The sequence below is a fragment of the Neopelma chrysocephalum genome, unplaced genomic scaffold (genome assembly GCF_003984885.1).
Source record: "Neopelma chrysocephalum unplaced genomic scaffold, ASM398488v2 Primary Assembly neopelma1_70, whole genome shotgun sequence".
NCBI classification, from domain to species: Eukaryota; Metazoa; Chordata; class Aves; order Passeriformes; family Pipridae; genus Neopelma; species Neopelma chrysocephalum.
This window is the reverse complement of record NW_020897730.1, coordinates 537,886-564,135: the sequence shown is the minus strand read 5'-3', so window position 1 is coordinate 564,135 and position 26,250 is coordinate 537,886. Positions and strand designations below refer to the sequence as shown.

Here is a 26,250-nt window from a genome sequence, read left to right as displayed (position 1 = left end):
TCTATATTAGACATTATCATCTTGATTTATGACAGTCCAGTCAGTTATTTAAAGCTTAATTAACTGTTCTATAGCTTGCATTATTACCTGTAAAGTGGAGTGGAACTGATCAGCCCGGGCACATGCACAGATATGATGGTCTGTGGTCAACCTGAACCTGAACTCCTGTCTTTTGTGCACTGAGAACAAAGATAATTTTAGTGTTTAAAAAGCCATGTAAATTATGTACCAATGGATTATTTGAGCTAACTAGTGTGATGTACTAAATGCTGGGGGGGACCTGGCAGTCATTACTGTAGTAGGCCGGTTTCTTGTGTGTGCATGGAACTGCATTGCCTCCTGGAATTTATATGTTCAAAGTATGAGCAGTTCCTGGGATAAAGATGCATTTAAAGTTACAGGGAAAAGTTTCAGCATCTCTTAATTAATGTGGGCAAAAATGAATTCAGCTTTAGAAATTCTTTCTACTTGGGTGGCTCTTCTGAAAAAGTGGTTTCACAGCTATGATCTCCTTGTAGCTAGATTGACTTTAAACTGTAATTCAAAACCTTTGCTTTTCTTTTATTTTTGTTTTTTTGCCTCACAAGTTGAGGGGTTATTCTGTGCAAACAAATCTTAATTATTTTTGCTGCAGAAGGTTTTCCAAAATATTGACCACTTAAGCAGAGAAGTGCAATCTGGTTTTGATTATATCTTCAGTAAGTTTATTTCTTTTGCTGGAATTTTAAACTGACATAGAGGTGTTAAATTACAAAATCATGCATGTTTCTGCTAAACTGGGCTTTTTAAGTAAAATCTGTAGTTCTGGCTGTCAACCTTTAAAGATTAGGGAACAAAGAAGATCGAGGAACTAGATGAATGGGAAAAATCAGTTATTTTTTCTATGGAATGTGAAATTCCTTCAAGTTCTAGGGCAACACCACTATTCAGTGACTTCAGATAGCTTAAAAGCACAAATATGCATGGAAAGTTACTTATTGAAGCTGTTATGATCTTGCTTGTTTCTGAGACTGGGACAATATCCCACTTTTGGGACACTTAAACACTGTCAGTCCGAGGGGAAAAAATAACCATGCCCTCATCCTTTCCTCTCCCCTGGCAGCAGACAGCAGTGGTGCTGAGTGCAGCTTCTTTAGGAAGTTGGTGGGCTGGCTGAGCTCATGCTGTTAGAAAGGCTGCTTGAAACATCTTGAGTTCAATCTCTTGGAAATGGGTGCCTATTTTCCTTGCTTGAAAGGTGTATTATATTACTTCTAGCCAGCACGTGGTGTCCTGTATTCTCCCTTCCAGTGTAAGAAAATTGTAACTATCACTGTGAAATTTGAGCTTTGCAAGTGTTCTCTGATTGCATCATTTTGATACCGTGGCAGAACTAGAATGCATCTTCTTTTAAAAGTGCTTTGTGAAGTCTGATGTTGAGTTATTTTCTTCCAATGTTTTAAGCTTTGATATGATTATTTGGAAGTAATTTGAAGTTTACTTATGTGGGGAAAAATTGCAAAAATAGAATAAAATAAGTTACTTGTTTGTTCTTTTTTTCTAGATCAATGTTCTTCAATCTAAAAGGAGAGCAGAAATCTTAAAATCGGTAAGATGCACTTTATGTTCTACATAGAAAATATTTAAACACATCTAAAATTAAAAATGTGACCACAAAGCAATATGTTAAAAACTTGGTCCTTTTACTCATCAAAGCATTATTGATACATTTAGCAATTTGGTGACAGTCATTTTGACCATTACCATGATTGGATGTACATATTTAACTGCTTTTGACAGTCCTTTTGGTTCAGATTTGAACACTTTTTTAGATTTTCACTGCTGTTGATTGTTTGGTGTGGGTTTCACGGTTAAAGTGAAACTTTGCCAAGAATTCTGCTGTTTAGGTCTGGTATATTACTTCATAAACAATAAGTACTACTTATAATCTATTACTACTTATAATCTATTCTGAGGGATTCACCTATTTCTAAGAAGAAGGTAATTTTTAATATAAATAGTATGGTATCTGCTAAATTAATAAACAGCTCTATCTGCATGCCAATTTTCTTCTGATTGTATTCCCTTTTCTGCTTCACATTATCTCTGTAAAAAGTTTATTGAGGTAGGGACTGACAAACTAAATGGTGCTTTTCTATCAAATGTCTAAAGTTGCCCTCCCATAATTTTCTTAATTCTTTAAACAGCAAAACCTTTAGTTGGTTGCTATTCTGCTCTCCACCTTCTCAACTTGTTTTCTATTTTAAGTCTGGACAGTCTTCTCAGCTATGTTCATAAAGGTGATGGTTTTGGATAACCAGTAAAATATTCTGTAGCCCCTCTCTAGATTACATGTCCCAATTAAACAGGACATAATAAAAATGACATGAATTAGAAGTAATTTTCTGTCCATAAGTAGATTTCTTTTGTTTTGCTCATGGGGTTAATCCCATCAACTGATTTCTGAGATTTTTGACCTGGTTCTTTGCTGCCTTTACCTTTCACATTTATTTTACCACACTGGAAGCTCTATGAGGTATTGCTGTAAAATTATCAGGACACAAGAGCAGAAATTAAACCTGGAATTGTATTTTAAGTTGGTTTCACGTGGAAAGTGATGTATTTACATGATATCTGATATATTTTTTTAAAAGAATAAATATTTACTTTTTCCTTCTAGATGCTATCATTTATGTATGCACATCTGGCTTTTTTCCATCAAGGCTATGATCTGTTTAGTGAACTTGAGCCCTATATGAAAGATCTCGGTGCACAGGTAACAAATTATTTTGAAAATTCATAGCTATATGCTGGAATGGATGAAAACCTGACATATGCCTATGTATCAGGTACTTCATAGATTTATTCAACAAAAGGGGAACTGTGGTGTGATAAAGGCAAAGCATAAAAACATACTGTAAATGGCTTGAATGAAACCAATTACAAACTGAAAGTTGTCCATTTACTAAAATTAATACTGCCTTTAGGATTTACATACTTAAAAATAGCCATGAGTGCTCTTTGAAGTACCCTGTGGTATCCAGGACACTGAGTTATTTATTTATTTTAATTTTTGTATATGACCCATGTTATAAATATATTATATGTATTATATTATATAAATATGTTATAAAAAGGAGATTAGGTTTTCCTTCCACTCGTGTGCTTTATTTACTGTATAAATTATGTGGTGTGCATAATTAAACTTTGATGTATGCAAAAATAACTTCAGTGTTAGCAACTTAGACCATAAAATGGAAGTCTGATTTTAATAAGTGGTGCAAAATTGAGTTCCTACATGGAATCCTTCCTGCCCACTTTTGTTGTATACATTTAAGAACAGGCAATTGCAGCTTCTGGGTTTTCAGTGAGGGACTCATGAGAAGGTTAGATGGACCACCACTAACTGCACACAAGAGACATTGAAAATGGTTATAAAAATAGATGAGAACATATGAGATTTGAATGTATGTCTGTGGTACAGGAAGAATGCTCATCAGTGTCTTGACTTGTTCTCAGTGCAATTTAAATGGGCCTTAAAATACTCTTACAACACTTTTAATTTGCCTACATCTGAGGACTTGTAACAAGTGCTCTGATAGAAACCCCTTTATTGCCACTTCCCAACCAGATACAACACACTGCCAACCCAAATTCTAAGTGTCTCTCCAGATACAAAAGCGAGTAAATGACAGCAAACATTTATTTACATTTATCTTGAGTAGATGTGCCCTGAATGTCTAAGAAATTACATTATTCTGATCTGGTTATTCCTGCCACCGCACTGTTGTCCTCTGTGCCCCTCAACCTGCTTCTGTGTCTGTGCAGTGAAGCAAATTGGGAACTGTAGAAAATAACTCCCAACAATCCAATGTCTGAATAGTTATTTTTCTGCGAGACTGGTCCCCATTCGGGTTACTGTGGGTCTTAACTCCTCGTAGAAGAAACACGTCAGTGTTTGCCATAACAGTGGCACCTGAACAGTTCAGGTGCGTGTTACCCTTCCTTAGTTGTGCCCTTTGTTCTTTCACATCCTTCTGGTTTGGGTTGTAATTGTTGAACTGAAGTGTTTTGGTAAAATAAAATGTGTGTCCTGTAGCTCTGTGGAAGAGGGGATGGGGAAAGGAAACAAACCTATGGAGTGTGGTAGTGGTTTCTGCTGCCGACCAGGCTTCAATGTTTCCATTTCATTGAGATGATTGGAGCCAGAAAACACAAGGTTATTTTTGAATGTCTGGTCATGCTTTTGCTTGCTCTGGTAAGGAGGACTGTGTAACATTCATTTTGGTGCTGGTATCATAGCAACTGAAGGAGTTAAATTTAGCAAATCCGAAGCTGAGAATGTTTTAAATACATTGCAATTAGAACAAGATAGACTGAAGACCCTGGAGTTGTACAATTGTTCTTTTGTGGCAGACCTTGGCGTTTCAGTAACGGATATTTTTCATGACAGAAGCAGGCTTGTAAATAACTGTTGAAAGTTTAACAGTTAATGGCTTTGCAGTTTATACTGGTCGAAGCTTCTGTCTCTAACAAAGTGTGTGTGACATAATTGGGATTTGCTGGATTTTTGTGACAACACTGTTAGATTCCTTCTGTTGGTGAGTGAGTTTTCTTTCCCAGGTAAACTTCATATATGATCTTAATTACAAGGTTTAACAGCACCTGAAATAAAATTGAAGTCTTCTTGAATAGTGTAGTTATAATTTTTGAATTCTTTTTCTTCATACTTTCAAAATAACTGTTTTACATGATGGAGTAGGATTGAGCAGTTTTGCTTTCTGGTCGGGGTAGGATCCCCTGTGAGTCAGATCATTGTAGGGGAATCTTTAATGGCACAGAAGTGTAATATGAGCTTTTGCATGGAAATTATGGAATTTGGCACTTTTCATGTGAAATGTGGTATTATCTTAAAACCTAATTGAATTTTCATTGAGGTGACTATTCAAAAAGCTAAACATTTTAGTCTGACTTAATTCTCTACAGAATACCACTTACAGCACTATGTTTATATAAATACATTTGCCAGTAAATGCAGTAGTTTGAAAAACCTAATTTTTTGAGAAATACCCAGTAGTGGTATAATGACTGGGATTTTGATAGTTTAGTTATGTGATATGCTACAGCTTTTGATGGTTGTATGCTGTTAGTCTCTTTTAAGACAGTTGGTATGCTGCTCACCTGAGTGAAAAGGAAGGAATTCTGATTTGAGCTTTCAAACAGGAATGATGCAATGCTGTCTTTATAGTAAAAAAAAAAACAACTGTATTTTTATAGTATAACTTTATACTTTATAGTAAAAAAATGATGGAATGAGCTGCTGTTAAAACTTTGTTTTGGCACTTATGCTGTGGTAAATACATCCTCAAACACTTGTATTTAAGATAAATTAGAGGTAATTGCCCTACTCTGAATGTGGCTGTCTTCTGTTTCATCTAGCGAGGTAGAAGGAAGAATTTCTGGGGGGCCATGTGCAGATTCCTGAATCTGAAGTTTTAGCAAGACATTGGATTCCTATGAAGTTTTGAACAGCCTTTGGATTAGTCCTCATCTTTATTCCCAGGGGTTCTTGGTACAAAATAGTCTTTGAGAACAATGGCATCCCAGTCTCTGTTTTAGAGGCTCTTGTGTCATTTTTAAGTCCTATAGCTACATAAATGTGACATCTGAATACTTTAGTCTTCAATGTGTTCATGTTCACAAATACCTGTTAGGTGTGAAAGTGCTGGTGTGGCCTTTTGAGCCAGAGAGGAAGACAGGGAGAGAGGAGTTAAGAAAAGTAACAGAGTGTGGAATTGGGTCCAGATGTCCCAGCTATCTGGTGGCTCCATAATTGTTGGGGATTGTCTAGCACAAGGGTGTAAGAGCCTGTTACTGTCACTTCTTTTCTCATTTATGTCTTGTCAGGCAGGGGAAATAGAACACTGGGGAAATGGCCAGGGTTGGCAGGGCTTGTCACTTGTGGTTCTGAGAGTGGGTGGAGGCAATCCTATTTGTGTGGATTAGAGGTTCTGTTAGTCACACTGTGCCTTCCGCCACGTGACTGACTTCAGCTGGAAAGCTGGTGCTGCTCCCTGTTCCTGGTCTTCTCGTCCTAGGCCTGGAGCAGAGCCAGGTCTGTCCCACAGATGGAAAGCTGCAGGCTGTGCACTGTGCTCAGCATTGCATTGGCGTGGTTAGTCAGTCAGATGCTGGGACTGGGTTAGTGGCAGGCTTGTATTACAGGCTGGATAAAGGAGTTCATCAGATTCCTGTCACATGAGTACCAAGATAACTGGTCTTTCAGGCAACATCTGCCTGTCCACTGCATTTCTTATTTAAACATGAAAATCTGTAAAAAACAAACAAGCATAAAACAGAAACAAAAGAAGCAAACCCACTAAACAAAAACAACAACAAAAAGACCCCAAACCAAACAAAAAAACACAGAAACCCCCAACCAAACATACTTTCTCATACAGGATATCTTGAATTTCCTGCCTCTTTTTTTTTTTTTTTTTTCTGGTTTTATAAGGAAAAGGTTTATGTGGCAGTGCTAGAGAAATGCTTGCAGCAAGTTTTAGGGCTTTTTTATTATCACTGTAACGATGCCAACTTAAATACTCTGACAGTCTCTCTTTTCAAAATCATATTGTTATTTCTGAACTAGAAACAATTTGAATGCCTTTACCTAAGATTTCGAGGAATCTTGCTCAAACACTGTTGGTGACCTGATCAAAACTATCTCTGCAAAAGCCTGGTTGAGGCAGTTCCCCTGCTTTGTGGAGGGAAAAATCCCTGTAATTTGCTCCTTGTATTTTCTGCTGCTCCTGCCAGTGCTGCTGCAAAGGCCAGCAGGAGCAGCTAAAGCCTGAGTCATCCCCCTCGGAGGCTGAGCACCAATGCGGTGCAGAGTTGCTGTGCTTGGCACCATGCTGTTCTTTGAAACATTCCCTCTAGTGCCTACAAGAAATGTACACCTCTGGAGAGGTTAATTCAGGATGGTAGTGCAGTGCTTTAAACAAGGCTTCAGTGGTTATACAAGGTAAACACTTTGTGACAAAGAAGTAATTATACTATGCAAATTAAATAAAAGTCGTGCAATGTCTAGACATAATGTGTTCTCTTTTTTTTTTTTTGTCAGCATTATGAAATCTACTGAGCTAAATTTCTCATGATAACTAAAGATCCAATTTTCTGTTTCTCTTTACAGCTGGATCAGTTGGCTGTAGATGCTGCAAAGGAGAAGAGAGATATGGAGCAAAAGCACTCCACTATTCAACAAAAGGTACTTGAGAGAATGTAAAAGGCAGGCTGCACACACATTTTTGTATCTGTAGCATCTCTTCCCAGCAGTTTGCATCTCTGCATCAGAACTGTGAGGGATGGTATCTTTTAGTGCAGAGAGACAGACTTACACATCAGGAAGCACAGGGTCAGATTGGAGATATTAATTTTGTTTTACAGAACCAAATGTTATGTTTTTACTGAAACATGAATAGAACAGTATAATTTATTTGAATGCTGGCATTCTAACTTTTCAGTTACATCTTGGATTCAATGCAGTTGTACAAGTTGCCGTGATTCCCTGCTGTGTGTCTGTAGAAGAGGTGTGTGTGCTGCACAGCCCTACAGTCACACACATACACAGCACTTTGGGCTGTGCCAAATATGAGTGCAGCACTTTGAGGTGGTGTGGCAGCTGCTGTTGCATATAAAGAGCAAAAGTGAACTTTTGTAAAGGCTGTGTAATGCATGGGTTCAACTGTACACAAATATGAAAGTGATAATGTTGGATTCCTGCTTTGGGAAGATTTTCATGTGCAATAATTGTCTTCCTTTTGCTTGTTGAGAAAAATGTAGATAGTTTATGTTGGAGGGGGAAATGGCTTCTGTTGTTTGGACGTTTCAGAAGCTCTAGATCAGTGTTGGTTTTGCAGGTATAATACTAGAAGTTCCACTGAACTCTCTGGTAGTGAGCTAATACTGCAGGTACTTTTGAAAGGGATTAGATACCAGTTTAAAGGTAATGCTACACTTCTTACTCTCATTCAAATATGTTCTGTATCCATTCAGATGGCATAAATTTAAAAAAAAAAAGCTCAATGTAATTGAAATCTGATGAGTAAATAAATTCAGGAATGAAAGCATGCGGAGATAATAATTGAGGTAGCCTTAGTAGGAGCCAGTATTAATACTGATGGGAAAAGGTAACATTTTTGGTTGCTGAAAACATTTTTGTTGGTTCATCCTGTCATTCCTTCAGGAGTTGGTGGGAAACAATAGGATTGCTGTGAAGTTGAGCAGATGTGATGATGGAGTTTAGGGCAGCGCTGATGTGCTGTATTTGGAGGCAGACAGGAGATAACAGGGAAGGAAAGGGAAGAAAGAGAGGGAAGTGGGAAAGAGATGGAACTGGAAAATTAACATTGAAATTCAAATTTTAGTTTGTTTGGGCTTAATAGGCCTAGTTTTAGGAATTGGCACTAGTCGAGGGGTTTACTGTTAGAGAACAGTGGTGCTTGGTGAAGGATGTAGGTTATGAGCAGTTATCTTTTAATTAGCCATAGGAATAATAACTTGTTACTGTGAATTATGGTTGGTGTTTACAGTCTTTGTTTTTTCTTCAAATGCTGCTTAAGGCTGCCTTACAGGTAAACTATTTTTAGTAGTATCAAATATCACTGAAACTTTTAAGCTTCGTGAAACTCGATAAGCCGTATCTGTGTGTAATATAAATGTTCTTGATTTCTAGTACAAATGGCAATCACAACTTATATTGTTGCTTGCTTTAATTGACAAGACCATCTCTAAAATATAATCAGGGCAGTCAGATTGTATTGTATGTTGCCCTCTTAAATTCTGTGTTTCGAGTTGTGCATGTTGTCTCCTGTCCTTATCAGTCACTGTTGCAGTTTTGTGATGGCAATGCCTGGACTGTGCTTTCTTGGAGATTCCTCTTGTAGCTTGTCCAGTCATTTTCTTGGTTTCTTATTCAAATCATGTTGTCTGGTTTTGTCTCCTCCTACTTGCTTTTCCCACAAAGTTAGTTTCCAGCTCATCAGGATGAGAACTGCCTTGGATCTTGTTCTTTGTATCATTGTTTGTCATCTGGTCAGTTTGACCCAGATGACAACTCTATTCTCTGTTCCCATGTCTTGTCATGTTGCTTTCTACTGTGTTGCCTCTTAGACATATGTTCCCAAATCTTTCCATGTTTTATAAAAACTGAAACTTCTGAAGCTGCTTGTGTTGAATATCCCACAAGGTATATGTGCATTTAATATACTGAAGTTTTAATCTAATGCTTCAGAATGATGCCTTTCCTTCATTGTGTGGATAAAGAACAGTTCCTTTTCTGAAATGTATAGGTAAGTGCATATGTGCACACACCTACCCACCCACTACCTGTGTTTGCATATATGTGCATATGCATGCAAAGTAATTGCACTAATTAAATAACTCATCTCACTTTTCTGTAGAATCATCATCCTATTTAATTAGGCTGTTGTCGAAGAGGCTAATACAGGTGTCATGGAAGGGCTTGGTCACCAATATAGTGTGATTTCTTTTTTAAGAGAGCTGATATCTGATTTTTGTTTGTTTTATTTCTTTTAAGTGTTGAGGTCTATTGACACAGAAAATATGCAGGAAACAATTTTTTTTTCTTTAGCGTAAGAAATTATTTTTTCCGTATTAAACTGGAGCAACACATATTATGAATTAATCTAGAAATGACATCATCATTCTGGGAAATTTTTGCAATATATTTTTATAGGAAAAAAGGGTGGTGTCACAGTGACAATACTTAAGACATGACTCTTGTGTGAGCAGTTTGCAGCCCACTGCTGCAATAACATATTGAATTAAGAAATAATTTAAAAATCACTTGGACCTGTAAACAGCATTATGGCTTTTTGGTTTTGTGACAGAGCTAATATTTTGTTCTAAAATAAGGGAAATAATACAGGAAAAGTTGTTTGTTTTGAACTTCAAATAGTTTTCGTTGTATTCAAATCCCTTTTTCATTAAAATAAAAATCTGCTTCCGAAAAACTGCTCAGGAAACAGCTGGAGTGAGAATGATTTGAAAATTTTTAACATCTTGAGTAAACAAGGTGGTAGGAAACCAGATGCTACCACAGTCACGTGAACCAGAGCTGCTGTTGAGAAGTGATGCAAAGTGATTCCTCCCTCCAAAAGCAAAGATGTGATCGTATTTCAAGTGACGCTCTCGCCTCTCTCTCTGTCTTGGATTGAAAACCTTGTTACTTTTTGTGTCTGTTGTTGTTTTAAGCCCTTTCTGGAAGGACTTTCAGCTTAAGCATGACAAACATTTCTTGCTGATCGATGGGGAAGGGAATGGAATGGAAGCAACTTTCTAAATGGGGGGTTTGCACAATTATTGTCCTTTATTTAGTATATTCTGGCCTAACTTTTCAGGTTAGTGTTTTCTTTGGTAATTACACTCCCCCATTTACTTCCCTTATAAAAAACTTTTAAAATGCTGCATCTCTAGAGTAAAAAACCATTTTGAAAACATATTCAATGTTAGGATGAATGGTAAAATTCAATGTTAAAATACAGTCCCTAAGATTTACTGGTAAAATGGCTTGAACAGCTTCCATGACCTGATAGCAATTTTCATGTTGAAAGTAAATCAAAAGCTCTGCTGCTGAAAAGTATGGGGGGGATTGTTTTGATAACAAGAGAAACATAAAACATGGAAGCTATGAAATGAATCAAGTATGTGTGATGAATTGATATGTTCATATGAAAATGCATTCACTGAAACACTGTCAAGAATATTAAGTGTTCTGTGACACACCAGATTAGTATTATTTCTGGAGATGAAAGTTGTTTTTCCATTTCCAGCTGGTTTGCTGTACCTCATGGACATTTAAAGAAAAAGGGGGGTAAAAAAAGGCATGAAAACATGCTGTATGCTTCACTTATATAACCCACTTGTACATGTTTGTCTTCCAGTAGCAGCCAACCATGAAAAACAAGTGTCAGAATAGAAGCCATAGATGTTTCTTCTTTCAAATCTAAATGAAATGTGTGATGTAGCACTTCAGTGTAACTTGCATAATACTGGCTTAATTTTCTTAGTTCTGATTAGGTGAAATGTACTTTAGCCCTAACTGACACCTAATTAGTAAATAAATGATGTTTAAAATAAAATATTTATCAGTTGTGTACCTGCTTAATGAACACAAAATTCTGAATCACATACAGTGACTGGGTTTATTAACATGTGATTCTCTTATGCAGGACACTGGAAAGATATGGATGTATTTCTCTCCACCCCCTGATTATTCTTCATGATTCACTAAATTTTCCATATACCAAGTTAAAAATAAACTATAATGTGACTGCTTTTCTCCAATTTTTTAATTATAAAATAGCAGAGACTATAAGATCAGACACAGCTTATCTAGTTTCTTTTCCTACTTGTATCCATGTAATTGAAATGAAGTGGGGCATGGTTTTTTATGATTGTTTGGTCATCTTTTTCCTGACCACAACTTTATTAATGAAGTTTTATGGATAAAGCATATGGAAGCCTTACTCCCTCCTCCTCGAGCTGGTAGTCTGCTATCTGCAGTTAGGAAGCTATTTAACATTTATCTGTATACTCTTATGTCTTTTTCTGCTGTATAAAGGTGGAATTCAATCAGGGAAGTCATTAAAATGACACTAAATGCACTTCATGAGGAAGGGACAGTGTTTTAGACAATTTGGACTGAGACTGTGGCGTGATAAATAATCCAAAGAAGGTTTCCTGTCATACTTGTATATGTCTTCAAAGCACGGATCAAGACTCATTGGAAAAGACAGTTGCATTTTCTGCAGCAGTTCTCCAAACCCCAAGGAAAATGTGATTACACAGTAGTTTGGTCAGAAAAGACTGAGGGAATGTATGTTGTCTTTCACTAGACAAGGAGTTGCAAGCATCACTGAGGCAGGAAGATGCAAATCTTTAGCAGGTTTCATTATGTTTGGGAGCTGGTAAGTTAGAGTAATTTATCATTTTTGTGGGAGGGAGGGGATGTGACATCAGCCTGTCGAAGTTGTGCTTATAGTGGTTTTCTTTTTTTTTTTTTTGAGAGCGTAAGAAACCAAAAAGGGTTTTTAACACTGAGAAAGTTTGCATGTGTCATAAACTGTGAAATACTAAATTAAAATTGTAGTGTGATACTTAGGTGTTTGTGCTTACATTAAGTCTTTTATATTCAGCATGTTCTGATCTACAAAACAGGCAGAAAATCAAAGTTATTAAATGCTGAATAATAAATGCACAAATGCAGACATCTTCCATTGATCATCTGTCAGTTAGATAATCTAGATTTAACATTTCAAATTTAGTTAATGTATTCAGACTAGTACTAGCTGAAAACACTGAGTAAGTTTAAGGTATTTATGCTGTGCTGACCAGGGATTTTAAAGGCCCCATTTTAATATTTGTAGCCATTTCACTGTCATGTCAGGAGAGTGATATTACAAAATGTTCTGTATCTTCAGTATTTAACCTGTTCAGGTTTTTTTTTTCTGAAAGCTAATTTTCAGTGATGTGTCTCTTATGCCCTTGTAAAGGGGAAGAAGCCATATGTTGCTAGTCTGCTTTAGGATATATTGTACTAACAGTGAAATAAATTACAGCATGTATGTTATTTTGATATTTGGACATAGCATATGATAAATTATGTGATTCCATTCCATTTTCATGCACCCCTAGTAGCTGTTAGCCTCCCACTCACTGAATATCTGAACTCTACCTCCCTGGGAAGAGTCCATGCTGTTTTCAATGAGATGTGAAAGCAAATGATCACCACATGTATTATTACTTAGTCTAATCTGCGTTTGCTGGAGATGTGAAACAGTCAGCCTTCTAAAATTTGTAAAGCTGCTATTAACTGTTATTAGCTGATGTTATTTGTTATTAGGTTGATGAAAACGTATATTCCCTTGTCCTACCTGTAGTTTCGTAATCTTATCCAAGATCATAAAGGAAAAATTACTACTAAGTTCTTGTCATCATTTCCAGCACTGTGACTGCTTTAATTTAGAATTAACTGATGGCATCATCTTCATTTAATTATTTGTCTTCTAAATTCCTGTTCAACTCAATTGTCAAGATGGTGGAGCTGAAGGAAATGCTGAAGCACAACTGGCTTTATTCAGGTGTCTGCAACAGGCTGCAACTGTTTTTCAGTTTTGATTCCTAACTTTCATTGCCCCGTTTCCTGTGCTTTGCTGTCCCTTTTCTTGGGAATATATGTGAGACCATTTGAGCAGTTGAAGCTGCTCGAATGAGATGCTCTGTTAGCAATGTTTACCCTCTGTAGAGGTCACCAATACCTGAGCAAGAACATCCCCTTGTGTACAGGTAAAGTAAAAATCTTCAGTGTTCTGATCTCCTAAAACTGCATTTAAAAAAAAATCTTCAGGGACTGAGTCATGGTTTGACTATTAAGTGTTGCAAGCAAAACAGATGTTTACTCTTTGACAATAGTACTGCCCATACTTGAAATTTCATTTGAAACTGCAATGTCTTTTCCTTGTCTTGTTCCTTTGTACTAGGATTATTCCAGTGATGATACAAAACTAGAATACAATGTAGATGCAGCCAATGGTATTGTTATGGAAGGTTATCTGTTTAAGCGAGCCAGCAATGCCTTCAAGACTTGGAACAGGTAATTATTGAGAATCTCTATTTGCTGCTTACAAAGATACTGCTTGGTAAGCTGAATTCTGGGCTGACTTAAAATCTGTGTAACTCTCTGATTCCACAGTTTTGACAGAACACTGGGGTGACTCTGTTAATTAAAGTAGGGATGACACTTCAAAACCATTTTTCCTTGTTTTCTGTCCTAGTTGTTTGCAGACCTTTTTCTAAAAGTGTACCTTAGTTTGTAAAAGTCCTGTGTATGGAAAGGCTGCTTTGTTGGGTGCAGCCCAGCTTTGTAATTGTGCTTTGGCCTTACTTTGGGGTTGAAACAGAGCAATCCTCAATAAACTGTGTGAGTGGATGTGCTAGGAAAATATTAGAAGACAAAGTAAAATGGAAGTTGGGTGGCCAGTGGAAGCAGGGAAACACAGTCAAGGACTCAAGCTATTTTTCCTGAAAGATAAACAATGTAATTGTTATCTTTTACAATTCCTGTCTTGTGCAGTGACTTTTGCTAAGTAGTTTTGATAGTTCTTTTGAAAATTCAATGTATGTTGTTAGTCATATGTCTTTAACAATGTACATTTTACTATTTAAATATTTTTCTCCCTGAATAGGATTTCTTTTGCTTTTCCGAGGGTATATACTTTTCTCATGGAAATGCATATACTGGAGCATTTATAGCACAGTTGGATACAGTTCTTGAATTTTAAAGATAATTTGTTGTAATGCAGAGTTCTTTTTCCTATCTCGTGTTCTGCAATTTTTTCAGCAGTGTTTCTGTTAAACTATTTGCTTTGTTTCAAAGGCCAGTATGTGCATTTGGATGTGTGGTCCCTTCCAGTCTTAATTATTCTATATTGTATTGAGAATCTTGGAACACCACAAATCTGTAACAAATTGGGACTGCTTCACTTAAATCTGTAGACTGATGCAAGGGCTATGCTGTCAATAAAATTGTGTCTGTACTAGCAAGTCATGGGCAGCTTGTACACAGGATTTTGCTTTGGACTTATTCTGCTCTGGTCCTATGGTCTGATTATTTGTCTGTAATTGTAATGTACCTTCTGGGTTAGTTTCCTACAAGCAGAATTCAGAGTTCTCTGAGACAAATCTGTGAAGCATCAAAGGACGGTGAAGGGAGAAAACGGGGAGATGTGCTTCCAGAGCATATTCCTGGTGTGAAGTAAAACGTTAGTGTAAGAATACGGAGAAAAATCTGCAGTAACAGGGCAGGACATTGTCCTTTATTGGATTCTCAGTGGGCTGAAAGGTGCAAACACCTTTTTGCCAAGGTGTTTTGCGGGATTGACTGAAGGCAAAACTGACTCTCCCTGGGTTCCTCTTTTTGGTAACAGGAAGGCTTTCCTCTTCAGGGAGGTGACAGGAGGGAGCAGGAGAGGAGAGTTGGAGGATAATTAGGAAATAGTCTTTTTCCACATGGCTCCATACCTAGTAATACTGTACATGTATCTTACCTTGAAGTGTTTAGAGAGTAGGATTCAATTAAAACCGACTTCTGTATGTTGGAAATTTAAATAGACACAAAGTAAATAAGTTGTAATTAAATCAAGATACACAATGACATTCCTTCAGATTAAGTTACAGGTTTGAACATACATAATAAAAGTGTGCCCAAACAAAAGGTTATTTAAGAGAGCCAAGGTAAATAGCTTGGTAATGAGTCAGAGCTACCTACTTTTATTACATAATTGATATTTACTTATAGTTTTTCTCCTGTTTATCACAGGAGTATTCAATAAAGCAAAATCTTTAACCTTTAGATTCTTGATAATTTATCTCACTGTGATAGACTAGTTGGATGCTTCAGAATAAGAGAATAGGATTGGATATGCTATCTATAAGCAGTTCAGAAATTGAATCAATGATTTTAATTTTGTATTTCACATATTCACAAACCATTACTAATTGTTATGAAACTACTACTATCATACATAAAATATGCATTTAAGACCTTAATGAAGACAACTTTTAGTTTCTGAATCTAGCCACCCCATTTTTCTATGTTTTAATAGAAATAGAGAGGTATTTTTGTGTTATTTTTATTTCTGAATACATTTGTAATTGCTTGCTATATTGTAGGCACTGAAATGGTCGCTGCCATTTTCCACTGCCTGTTTCCCCTGATGGAATGCTTTACTTATGTAGTGTTGCAGTTTCAGCTGTAGGGAGCTAATACTGATTAAAGTTTACCATATGTTAGCGTTTAGAGTGTTTTTCCATCACTAGGTAGAGTACAAGAAAGGACTGTGTCATTGCATTGAACTGTTTTATGTGTAAAAAAATATACAAAATATCAAAGGAGGAAACATTTAGAGAATTATGTATTTTATATAAGGGAATTCTGAGCTGAAGTCAGAGACCCCAAGACACCCAAGATACTTTCAGTGTTCTTATAAGATTGGTAGTTTGCTGCTTCGTTGTATGCCCATCTTTGGAAGGTGGGTGGAAAATCAACAAGCTGAAGCAAAACCAGAAGAATTTGCCCAGAAAGACAGGAATTTCCTGCTGTTCTGAACTGAGGGCGACAGCACTGATCTTCCTTGCTGACTGCTAATTGCACCATCAGTAGTAATATGTATTTAAAATGGAAGCTTCTCTTTTCCCTCTGTTGCTGTCACTTGGTATTTTGTTGTTTCTAGGCCTTTTTTAGAACTCCTTTAAGACTGAATTAAAGGCACCAAAAGCCATTGCAATGACCACTATTAGTGTAAACTTGCAAGTATTAAAAACGTAAGGGAAAAGGAAATGGTACAATAGATTTTGTCTGGGTTTGACACACGTCAGTGTGATTCTAGCTGACAAACTAGAGAGTTGTGATCCTTCTGTGTGCACCTATTGGTCAGTGAATCCATGGACCCTCATAGTGTATTATGAGGGTCCCATATCCTGGGAAAAGCCTGGTTGTTGGGGGAGAAAAAAATCAAGACTGTATAATGCAACCCTTTGAAGGGGGGCAAATCTGTTGTAATGAATGAAAACTTCTTTTGTTTCTGGTCCAAGCTAATGTCTTGCTAGGATGATGAAGTTTCTTCCTAGGGCACCTGGCAGCTTGGGTTTCATTGTCTCAAGATTTTAATTATTTGGGCTTTTGCATCAAGTTTCCTACTCTTGGACTGGTTCTACATGACAGAAAACTTTGGCTTGAGAAACAAATAAGTGTTTGAGCAAGTTGCAGAGTAAACCACAAGCTAGCTGCAATTCAGTGTTGCTGTGCTTTGAAAGAGATGGAGATTTTGTAATCTCTTTTTGTTGTGACTAAAGGACAGTGTATAATGTACACAAGTATTTCAGATAATACCGTTTAGTGAAATCAGAATTACATCTTTATACTGCTAAGTCTTACAGTAACAGCTAGGGAGATATACCTGTGTTTTGAATGTGTGTCTGTGTGTTGGTAAATGATATACCTTATTGTACACCATTTTTCTTAAGGCATCAGGAGCTGGAGTCGGGTGCATTTACTATGGCACAGTAGCTGGAAAGCTGTTTTGGTTCCTAGAAATTCAAATGAAAAATAAGTTCATATCATGAAGAAAGATATGCGTGAATAAATGTGTGTAGGGAGGAAAGCATTTGTCAAACCACTAGTACGTTCTAAATAGTGTTTAGATTGGGTGCATTAAATGTTTCCCTTTTTAATTCAGGTCATGCTAATTCTTTGCTTATTTTGCTCATTTTGCATTTTTCATTCCTTCTCCTCCTTTCCCTTATGTTTTAATCCTACCCCATTTTTTCACATGACAGGAAAAAGCCAGATCACATCAGGTACCAACCAGCTTCTTTTATACCTTCCCAATGTTTCTTTGGCACGCAAAAAGCTCTTCATTAACCCTGCATTTAATTTTGATTACTTGCAATGGATGTATAAGTGACTCAGTCTAAGAAAATAACAGAAGGATTCTGCCTGGGATGCCAGCACACCTGCTGCTCAACACTTTTAAAAGAATTAGAAAGATTGAGCTAGTTTTTTAGCTCCTTTTTAGGAATTAAAGCAAAGTTTCTGCACTCAAACCCTCTGAGCGTACAAATCAGTGTTTTGACTTTTTCCAATTGAAGTTGGTGAGATTTTCTTTTTTCTTATCAACTGCATTGGGAATAGAGATGTACTTTTAAATGTTGTGCATTCTTAGTCACTCTGTTTTACTTGTGTGCTGCTTGCAACAAGAGAAAACTGTTTCCTTTTCAGAATCAATAATCATGATTCATTGTTTTTATGTAAAACTCAAGTTAAGTTTTATATTCTCAGTATTACTCTGTTCTCTGAAATCGGATTTTTTTTTAATAAATTTTGCATTATTTTGTATTTAAGAAATATGGTTTTGAATTGTTTAGATATAAAGGATGGAAAACATTCAGCTTCTAAACACAAACTAAATTTAAGCACTACTGAGACAGTGTAAATTACTTTAAGATTCCCAAGTATGTTTTCTTCTTCACCATGCTTCTCTCCTGTTTTTGACAGAATGACACATTTAAAGAAAGTGTGGTAATAATCAGTACTTACTGCACACATGTTGCCTAAGGGTTTATGAACATTATTCTTACAACAGAATAGCTGTGGGTTACCCTATAAAAGCACCTTCAGTACACACATTGTCCCTCAGGAGTTTATGGCTGTTACTGCTGTAGACCCCCAGCAGTCTGTTTCCTACATAGACTTTATTGATAGTATTTGATTAATGAGGAATAACTCTGAAAGATTTTGGCCTGAATAAAAGTGCTGTGGCACTGACACCTTGGAGGGCAGCCTGCCACTTTTATCTTGTCAAGCATACAATAAATGCGTTAGCTCTGACATCTACTTCAAAAGTGTGATCTGCAAGTTATCCTACATTCTAAATTGTTGATCTTGTTCAATAAAAGTTTCTTTTAAAAAATTACCAAAATCTGCACCCTTTTTAGCTGGACTGGAAATTTCTCTTCAACAGGTTTAATTTCTCTGCTAGGAAAAAAAGGGACTGAAATACTTTGAAAACTTCTAGAGTAGACTTTGAAGATGACACAAATTTGTGTTACAATTTGTGTGCTCACTTGTATCCAGTGGATGAGAGTGGAGCTTATTTACTATGGTAACTCATGAAATATTTAGATATAGAACAAATGAAGCCTTGCATTAATGAAGTTAATGACACTACCTAAGGCCATTATTAGGGATTTGCTCCATTGCATGTTGTCTTGGGGCAAGGCTACTTTTTTTTCCCCCCTTTGTTACTTAGGCACCGCTTTTCATGTTTTTCTGGTTTGTGTTATGTTAAAAAAAAAAAGGCACGTGAAAAAAGCCTGAGTTTATTTTCCTTTTCTGGTCTGCTTTTTTTGTTGAGTTTCCTATTTAAATATTAGCAACAACCTGCCTTATGCAGGTTATGAGGCTTAGTTACTGCATCTGTAAATAGATGATAAAGGTGATACCTTTTCAATAGCAGTGACCAAAACTACTGCTGTTAATAAATTGGAAAAATCAAGGACAACAGGATATCCTGTTATTGCTTTTTAAATTAAATATATCTGCACAACATTTGAAAAGATTAATTGTTAAAAGGTAGAATCTCATCTGTCTACTAAGCACTAACTTTTCTAACAAATACTAGGTTTTCTGTTTTGAATCTAACATTTTTTGTATATCCTAATTTTTCTTAACAATCTTTGTGCGCTTCTTTCCATGAATGGCTTTTGGTGGTTGAATAAATACATGGAGCCCTCTTGTTACTAACTGTAGTAAACTGCAGCTTGAAGCTCAAAGGTCTGTGGAGAATAACAAGATCTGTTGCAATACAATATTTTGTGTATGGTTACCATTCAAACTAATTGGCAGTGCAGGCAAAAATGATGTGTGGTACAAGTGGGGTGTTGGAGTTAATTGAGGAATTACGCTGTGGTAAACACAGGTTTGCATTTTAAGCCTAAACAAAACAAAAAGTGTAACATTCACTGCAGGATGGAATTATTTTTTACATTCCCTTCATTTTTGTCAGTTCAAAACCAGTGATGATTAGTTAGCTTTTATTTTGTGCATCCCCAGAATATCTAGAAAGATATGGTTATATCTGGTCCTTTTTTTGTTATATTCAGTGGTCTGATAAAACACCATTGTTAGAGATCTGAGACACTTCTAATTATTTCCCAAATATGAATGATCTTTTAATTGTCTGAGTTGTATCCTATCTGAACAGGGGATTTGAGAGGGAAGGATACAGTTCAGAGTTTTTAAGCATTACATTATCTTTTGGATTTTAAAGAATGCCTTCATTAAATCTTTGATTTTATATTTTCATTCCAAGCTGAGGCTTAAGTTAGGATCCTACTTAAAAGGTTACCTTGGGGATTTTTTTAGTTTTTATTTGCAATCTTTTTATTTCAGGATCTAAAATTTTAAGAAATGCCCAATATAGATATTAAACCTGCATGGGATAGCAACACTAGTATTTTTAGTGCCTTAATAAGTTATTTCTTAGTTCTACTCTGAAAAATATTTTGGGAGTAGTTTACATGGTTTAAGTATTTTTGTTATTCAAACTATCTGAATTTGTGTTATCAGCTATTTAAAATTGTAGTTTGCTGCTAAAATACAGAAGGAAATGTTCTTTGAAATGAAAATGGTTTTTTGTGATAGCTTAACTAATGTTGTCATAACATGAATGTGTTTGTTTAGGACTCAAATTATTTGAACCTTGCTTTCTTTTCTGTTTTGTCTCTGCTTTCCCTTTTTTCCTTCTTCTCACGAAATACTTGCCAAAACTGACTGCAGCATTACTCTCGTGAATTCTTTTATTCAGTCTCTCTGTAGACTGTATGTTTGCACATTTCAGTCCAATAAACACTGTAAAATCAGTTACATGTTCTCTGGATGTCTCTTCATTTGAATAGGCGCTGGTTCTCAATACAAAATAACCAACTTGTGTACCAGAAGAAATTTAAGGTAGGAATCGAAAATTGGCTTGGGATAGTTTGGGGTTTGGGTGATGGTTTTGCCGATAGATTGGGAAAACAGTGCTGACTTTGGCATCCTGCATGATCTTCAACAACCCACTGCTTTTTCTAAATTAGTTTCTCCCTTTGTAAAATGAGACTAATGGCTACACTGACAGATTCTGAGATTCCTGTGCAGTGACTTGTAAGCACATACTTTATTTGCTGTGGGGTTTGTAACCTAGTTAAAGCTTTAAAAGTTGTTGGTCCCAAAAGGCTTGTGCACACTTGCTGGCAGTCAAACATTCCATGCTGTTCTCTGAGCAGTTGTGTTTAACTCTTTCAGGACTTGCTCCCTCCAGTTACTTACTGGTTCACATACCCAAGGTAGCAGTTGGGGAGAGAGGGGAAAAAGAGGCATGAAGGATTTATTATGAAGCAGTCAGGGCCGCTTTGTACATGTATTGACTGATGAAAATGCACAGGGGTTCAGCAGTCAATATCTGCCTTTCTGCTGATGGGAAGGGGCAGTAGCTGTATAATACAGAAGCAAGTCCAGCTCTGCCCCAGGCTGTAGAAGCCTTTTCAGTCAGCTTTTGGGCCCCTGCCCCTTCGTTTGCTGTTCTAGAATCTGCTTTTGTACCACGTAGCTGTAACTGTTCTTCAGGTTGGAAAAAACTAGAAAACTGTATGGAGACAGTGGGGGGAAAAAGAGGAAAGAGCTTATGACAAGTCCTTCCTCTTTACTGCAAACAGACTGGGTTCAGAGCTGTTCCGTGTTTTCTGATGCTGTCAAACCAAGGGGCTTCATTTCTGTGGTTGGAAAGGAAGGAAACAGTTGCGTGTGTGTGAGCACATTTGGTTGGGTTGGGCGTTTTCTGTTTCTGAATTCCCATTACTTTTTTTTTTTAACTGCACCCTTAAAATGGTGATAGCTTAGAATGGAATTCTTATGAATTGAATCAAATTTTCAAAACCAATGCTTTCAGCTTCTGGGTTTTTTTTATTTGGCATTTACAGTACTGCTGATAATTTTTCAGATTTTCTTGTGAGTTAATAGCATCTCTTAGAAAGTATCTTTGTACTCCTTTGAATACCGTTGTTTGAATACTGTTGTTTAAATTGAAGGTGTTGAATACTTAGTAAATTGCATTGTAGGCAAAAAGAAATTCTCCCAAGTCTGTATTAAATTTTCATTAAATGTAACTAAACATTAAAATTTATCTAAATATATCCTAGGTATGCTAGGTATCTCCAGATCCACTTATTTCCAATTTTGTTTTTAGGAGAAAAATTTGTGTAAACAGGCAAATAGAATTGAATGATGCATATTTTGGGATTACTAGCAACGATGTTATTTTTCCTCTCTGACATTTTTGTTAATTTTTTGTTTCTTAGGATAATCCAACAGTAGTTGTTGAAGACTTGCGGCTCTGCACAGTTAAACACTGTGAAGACATAGAAAGACGTTTCTGTTTTGAGGTGGTTTCTCCAACAAAGTAAGGAGAAGTGATGCAGTGTGTTTATTTAAAAATAATAATAATAAAAAAAATCATTACATCTAGTTGTCTTACATTTTAAGACTAACGTTTCTCTTGGGATAGATCAAAACAGGAAAACTATCTGAACAATTTTGTTCTCTGAAATTTTGGCTAAGAGTAAGTGATGCTGTGAGAAGTGTTCCTGGTATTTAGTTTACTTTTGGCATTAAAATAAACATACATTCTTGTGCTTTTTGCATAAATGGCTTGTAGTGCAGAGCTGTTGCAGCTCAGTAGTAGCTGATACTATCAGCTGCTTAATAAGGTAGAAAATAGGTCTCAGTTTCTCCACATTTCTGATTGGTGTAATGAGAGAGAAGCACATTAGTAAGTTCTCTTGGTAATGTTAAATTATATTTCAGAATGCACTAAATGAAACTGCCAAATAAAATTATTTTTCAGCTCCCACAGTGCAGTGCATTGGCTGTACTTGGGGAAGTTTGGCATCCTGCCACAGCAAGGGCAGGACATGGATTCCTCATTAGTGATTTTGAGATGTGACCATATTTAAGTTTTTGATATGAGGTCAACCTGCTTTTGGGTTTGGATGTTATGTGCACTCCCCACTCCTTACATTTCTCTTCTGAATAGATTTCTGTCCATCCTGATGTTTGCATTCCCAGTTGTGGTTCACTATAGCTTGCATTTTGCTCTTCCTTGTCTGTGCTTTTTCGAGTGTTGGAACAGTTTTATACTTCATGACCCGTTTCCTTTGACTGTTGGTGTGAAAAGTAGTTCATTCTTTGTCAGAGAGCTTTATTCTCTCTTGATCTCAGTGAATGAAAGTGTGTTTCTAAGGACTGTACTTGTATCTTGTGTAACTAGTCATGGGGGTAAAATGCATATGAGGATATGAAAAATTTGGAATAAGAAAAGGAATAGGAAGCTAAGCCGTTCTCTAGGTTATTTGAAGAGTCATATCTGTATATTTTAGCATTACCTGCAAATAATTTTGAAATACAGAGTTTACAACTCACAAAGGCTCAGCCACTTTGTTATCTCAAAATAAATGGGTATATTAGATGATGCCTGCTAAACAGTATACTTGTGGGGGTAGCAAGAATTTTTATTGTTGGATGTCAGCTGCTTGGCCACTCTCTCTTACTCTGAGCACTCGTGGTTTGTCACAGGAGCTGCATGCTGCAGGCGGACTCGGAAAAGCTGCGGCAGGCCTGGATTAAGGCTGTTCAGACCAGTATTGCCACAGCATACAGAGAGAAAGGGGATGAATCTGAGGTGAGTTTAAAAATCAACCAAACGACAACCCCCCTTTAGACACTGAAAACTTAAAATAGATAAAACCTCTTTTAATGAGAGGGAAGATAAAAAAAGAATCTATTAGTTGTCTTCCAGTGGAAATGCAATGAAATTATGTGTAATCTGTCTTTCATTTCATCTTATTAATGTTATTTTGGCCTATATATTTTTATGAGATTTTTCTGTAGTGTGATTAAAATTCATAGGATACGCCTATATTCAGTTCTGTATTTCTTCTAAAAAGCTAAATATTTTTTCAGTTCTATGGATTTCCTTGGCCTTTAATGCAGGTAGTGACTTTTCTAGGATTCTAGTGCACAGTCAGTATCTGTGGGACTTCTATTACTTTAATTTAGTATGTCTCTTTTTATTGGTTTGTTTGGGTTTTTTTCTCTTTTAGAAACAGGAAAAGAAATCATCCCCTTCTACTGGAAGCTTAGAATCTGGGAGTGAGACAAAAGAGAAGCTGTTAAAGGGAGAGAGTGCTCTGCAGCGAGTTCAGTGTATTCCTGGTAATGCTGCCTGCTGTGATTGTGGTTTGGCAGATCCTCGCTGGGCCAGTATCAACCTCGGAATCACCCTGTGCATCGAGTGCTCTGGGATACACAGGTTGGGGAGCTCTTCAGAACTGTGTTTGATTTGTGCATTGACTTAATTAGGAAGGGTGGTGTTTGCTTCTTCAAATGTATGTGGAAGCAAAATTAGGGACCCCTGTTTGTAAACACAATATAGGTAACTGCTTTATCCGCATAAATTAATGTTCAATCTGTCTAAGATATAGCATAGTAGTTATAGGTTAATTTTTTTTTTCATGCTGTTTAGGAGCTTGGGAGTCCATTTTTCAAAAGTAAGATCTTTAACGTTGGATTCATGGGAACCTGAACTCCTAAAGGTATGATAGTATTTTTGGAACAGATTTCTATTTGGTACTTAGATTGTTGTTCTAAAGCCTCTATATCAGAAAATTCAGTGCAGGAAACACTTGCATTTGTACCCAGTAGATGTCCTACACTTCTGAGTAGAAAATGTTTATAATTGTGTGTTGTTTTATTTTAATTCACACTTTTTATAATCCCCGCTGTAGCAGGAGTCATTTGTGTTACAAACTTGCAAGTCAGAAAAATTTACACCACCTTCAGGTTCACAAGTGCACTCTGAGTACCAAGTTTCATCTGATATTTTCAACATCTAAAAAAGGCAAATCTATTTACAGACCAATAATGTCTTGTAGCAAGCTGAAAAGTTTTGCAAGTGATGTATCAACCTAAAGCATAATCATACTTGAAAATTTGAATGCCAGCTCTTAACAGTGAGATCCTACTGGCTTATGAGATATCACTCATGCAACTGCTTGTGTGCTATTTGTGTGCCAGACTTCCAGCTTGAAAGATGGCTATGAAAGTCATGTGAGTCTGAAATACTGAAATAGGAACTTGTGCAGGGATGCATGTGTGCAGCTGGGTAACTGACGCAAAGCGTTTGTTTCTAGCCGTGATGTTCTGGCACCTAGATATTGTTTCTCTGTTCTGAACAATCAAAAGACAGTGTGACTAGTGGTGTTTCATTTGTGGTTTGACATTAAGTTATTTTAATATCAATGTGTTCATGCTGAGAAAACAAACAAACAACCCACCCCCACCCCCCAAAAAAAAACCCCCTAGACCGCTTGTACTATTTATGTAAATACCAGAGCAAAGTATTTTACCCGGTATTAGAAACAAGAAGTCTGTTCATTGCCATCAGTAGGGCCAAATTCTCCTTTAAGTAGTATCTGCAGACTGGTTTTTGTATTTGTTCTTTTTCTATAGTTGTATCAGATTATGATTTAGCAAAACTGTCCATTGGATAGGATGGAGTAGAATTGATTAAATTGTCGGTTGTTGATGGGGTAAGAACAGCTCCTGGCAAAGCTGGTAGGAAGGAGCACCTTTGTTAATGAGGCCTGCAGGTGTCATTCTGGTGGTTGTTTTAGCAATCCTCTTTCAGTAGGGAATGGGAATTTAATAGAGTGGATTGTGTTTTTTGCTCTCTTACTCAGGATTTTATGTCTCCGTTAATTGACTGTTTCATTATCATGATACAAACCCATACTTATTTCTTTAAGTGTACTTTTACCAGGGAAAAATATTGTAAAAATAGGCTGAGTGAGGTTAAAAACAACTAAATAGGTAGATAAAGCTTATTACAACTATATTTGAATTTATTTATTTTGCTTTATAGCTTATGTGTGAATTGGGAAATGATGTTATAAATAGAATATATGAAGCGAAGTTGGAAAAAGTGGGAATAAAGAAGCCACAATCTGGAAGCCAAAGGTAGTATTTTACTAGCAGTGCCTGTTACTTCCTTTTCTTGTTGCTTCCTTCAGCCTCCAACTTTAAAACATGCTACCAGTTAACTGTGTAACACTCCTTTGGTGTACTCTTTGTTTACTTGTATCACCAGGATGTTTTGCTCTCTCCCTTTTCTCACTCTGTCTTTATTGGGTATTCTCTCTGTTGGTCCTTTTCTGCTTCTCCTGTTCACTTGTTCTTTTTCTGATCTCACTCCCTCCTTTTGATGACAGCTCTGTAGCATCAAAGTGGGCATGTGGATTTTGTTTCCTCTCTTCTTGGTACCAGCTCAGCCAGCCAGTACTCCTGAGTGCTCCTGGAAGGAGCCTCTGGCTGTGCTTTTGTTTACAGTGACTTTGTTCTTGTTTGACTTTTGCTCCCTGATCCCCCAGAATGTTCTTCCTGCCTACATTGTACATGAGCTCTGCTGCTTTACAGCAGCCTTCTAATCATTGTACTGCTGTCTTCAATTCCTCTGATGCCAATTTGTGTTTGAAGGTGGTTTTCTGATATTTTGTGCTGCTGTATAGAGTGTCTCTTAAAACTTGGGTTTTTACTAC

General features: G+C 36.7%; 1 protein-coding gene across 6 annotated transcripts in view; it reads left to right on the top strand.

Annotated features, from left to right (window-relative positions):
• The window catches only part of ACAP2 (ArfGAP with coiled-coil, ankyrin repeat and PH domains 2), a 64,237-nt gene that overhangs the window by 24,132 nt on the left and 13,855 nt on the right, over window positions 1-26,250 (top strand). For 4 of the 6 annotated variants that reach the window (XM_027685971.1, XM_027685969.1, XM_027685966.1 and 1 more), the window contains 11 exons: window positions 1,544-1,588; window positions 2,660-2,755; window positions 7,172-7,246; window positions 8,601-8,612; window positions 13,542-13,654; window positions 20,518-20,569; window positions 21,958-22,058; window positions 23,231-23,336; window positions 23,758-23,966; window positions 24,180-24,249; window positions 25,578-25,672. In XM_027685971.1, the coding sequence (XP_027541772.1) occupies window positions 1,544-1,588; window positions 2,660-2,755; window positions 7,172-7,246; window positions 8,601-8,612; window positions 13,542-13,654; window positions 20,518-20,569; window positions 21,958-22,058; window positions 23,231-23,336; window positions 23,758-23,966; window positions 24,180-24,249; window positions 25,578-25,672 (974 nt within the window). The remainder of the gene's footprint in view (window positions 1-1,543; window positions 1,589-2,659; window positions 2,756-7,171; window positions 7,247-8,600; window positions 8,613-13,541; window positions 13,655-20,517; window positions 20,570-21,957; window positions 22,059-23,230; window positions 23,337-23,757; window positions 23,967-24,179; window positions 24,250-25,577; window positions 25,673-26,250) is intronic. The other 2 variants (XM_027685970.1, XM_027685967.1) reach the window with 1 other exon arrangement.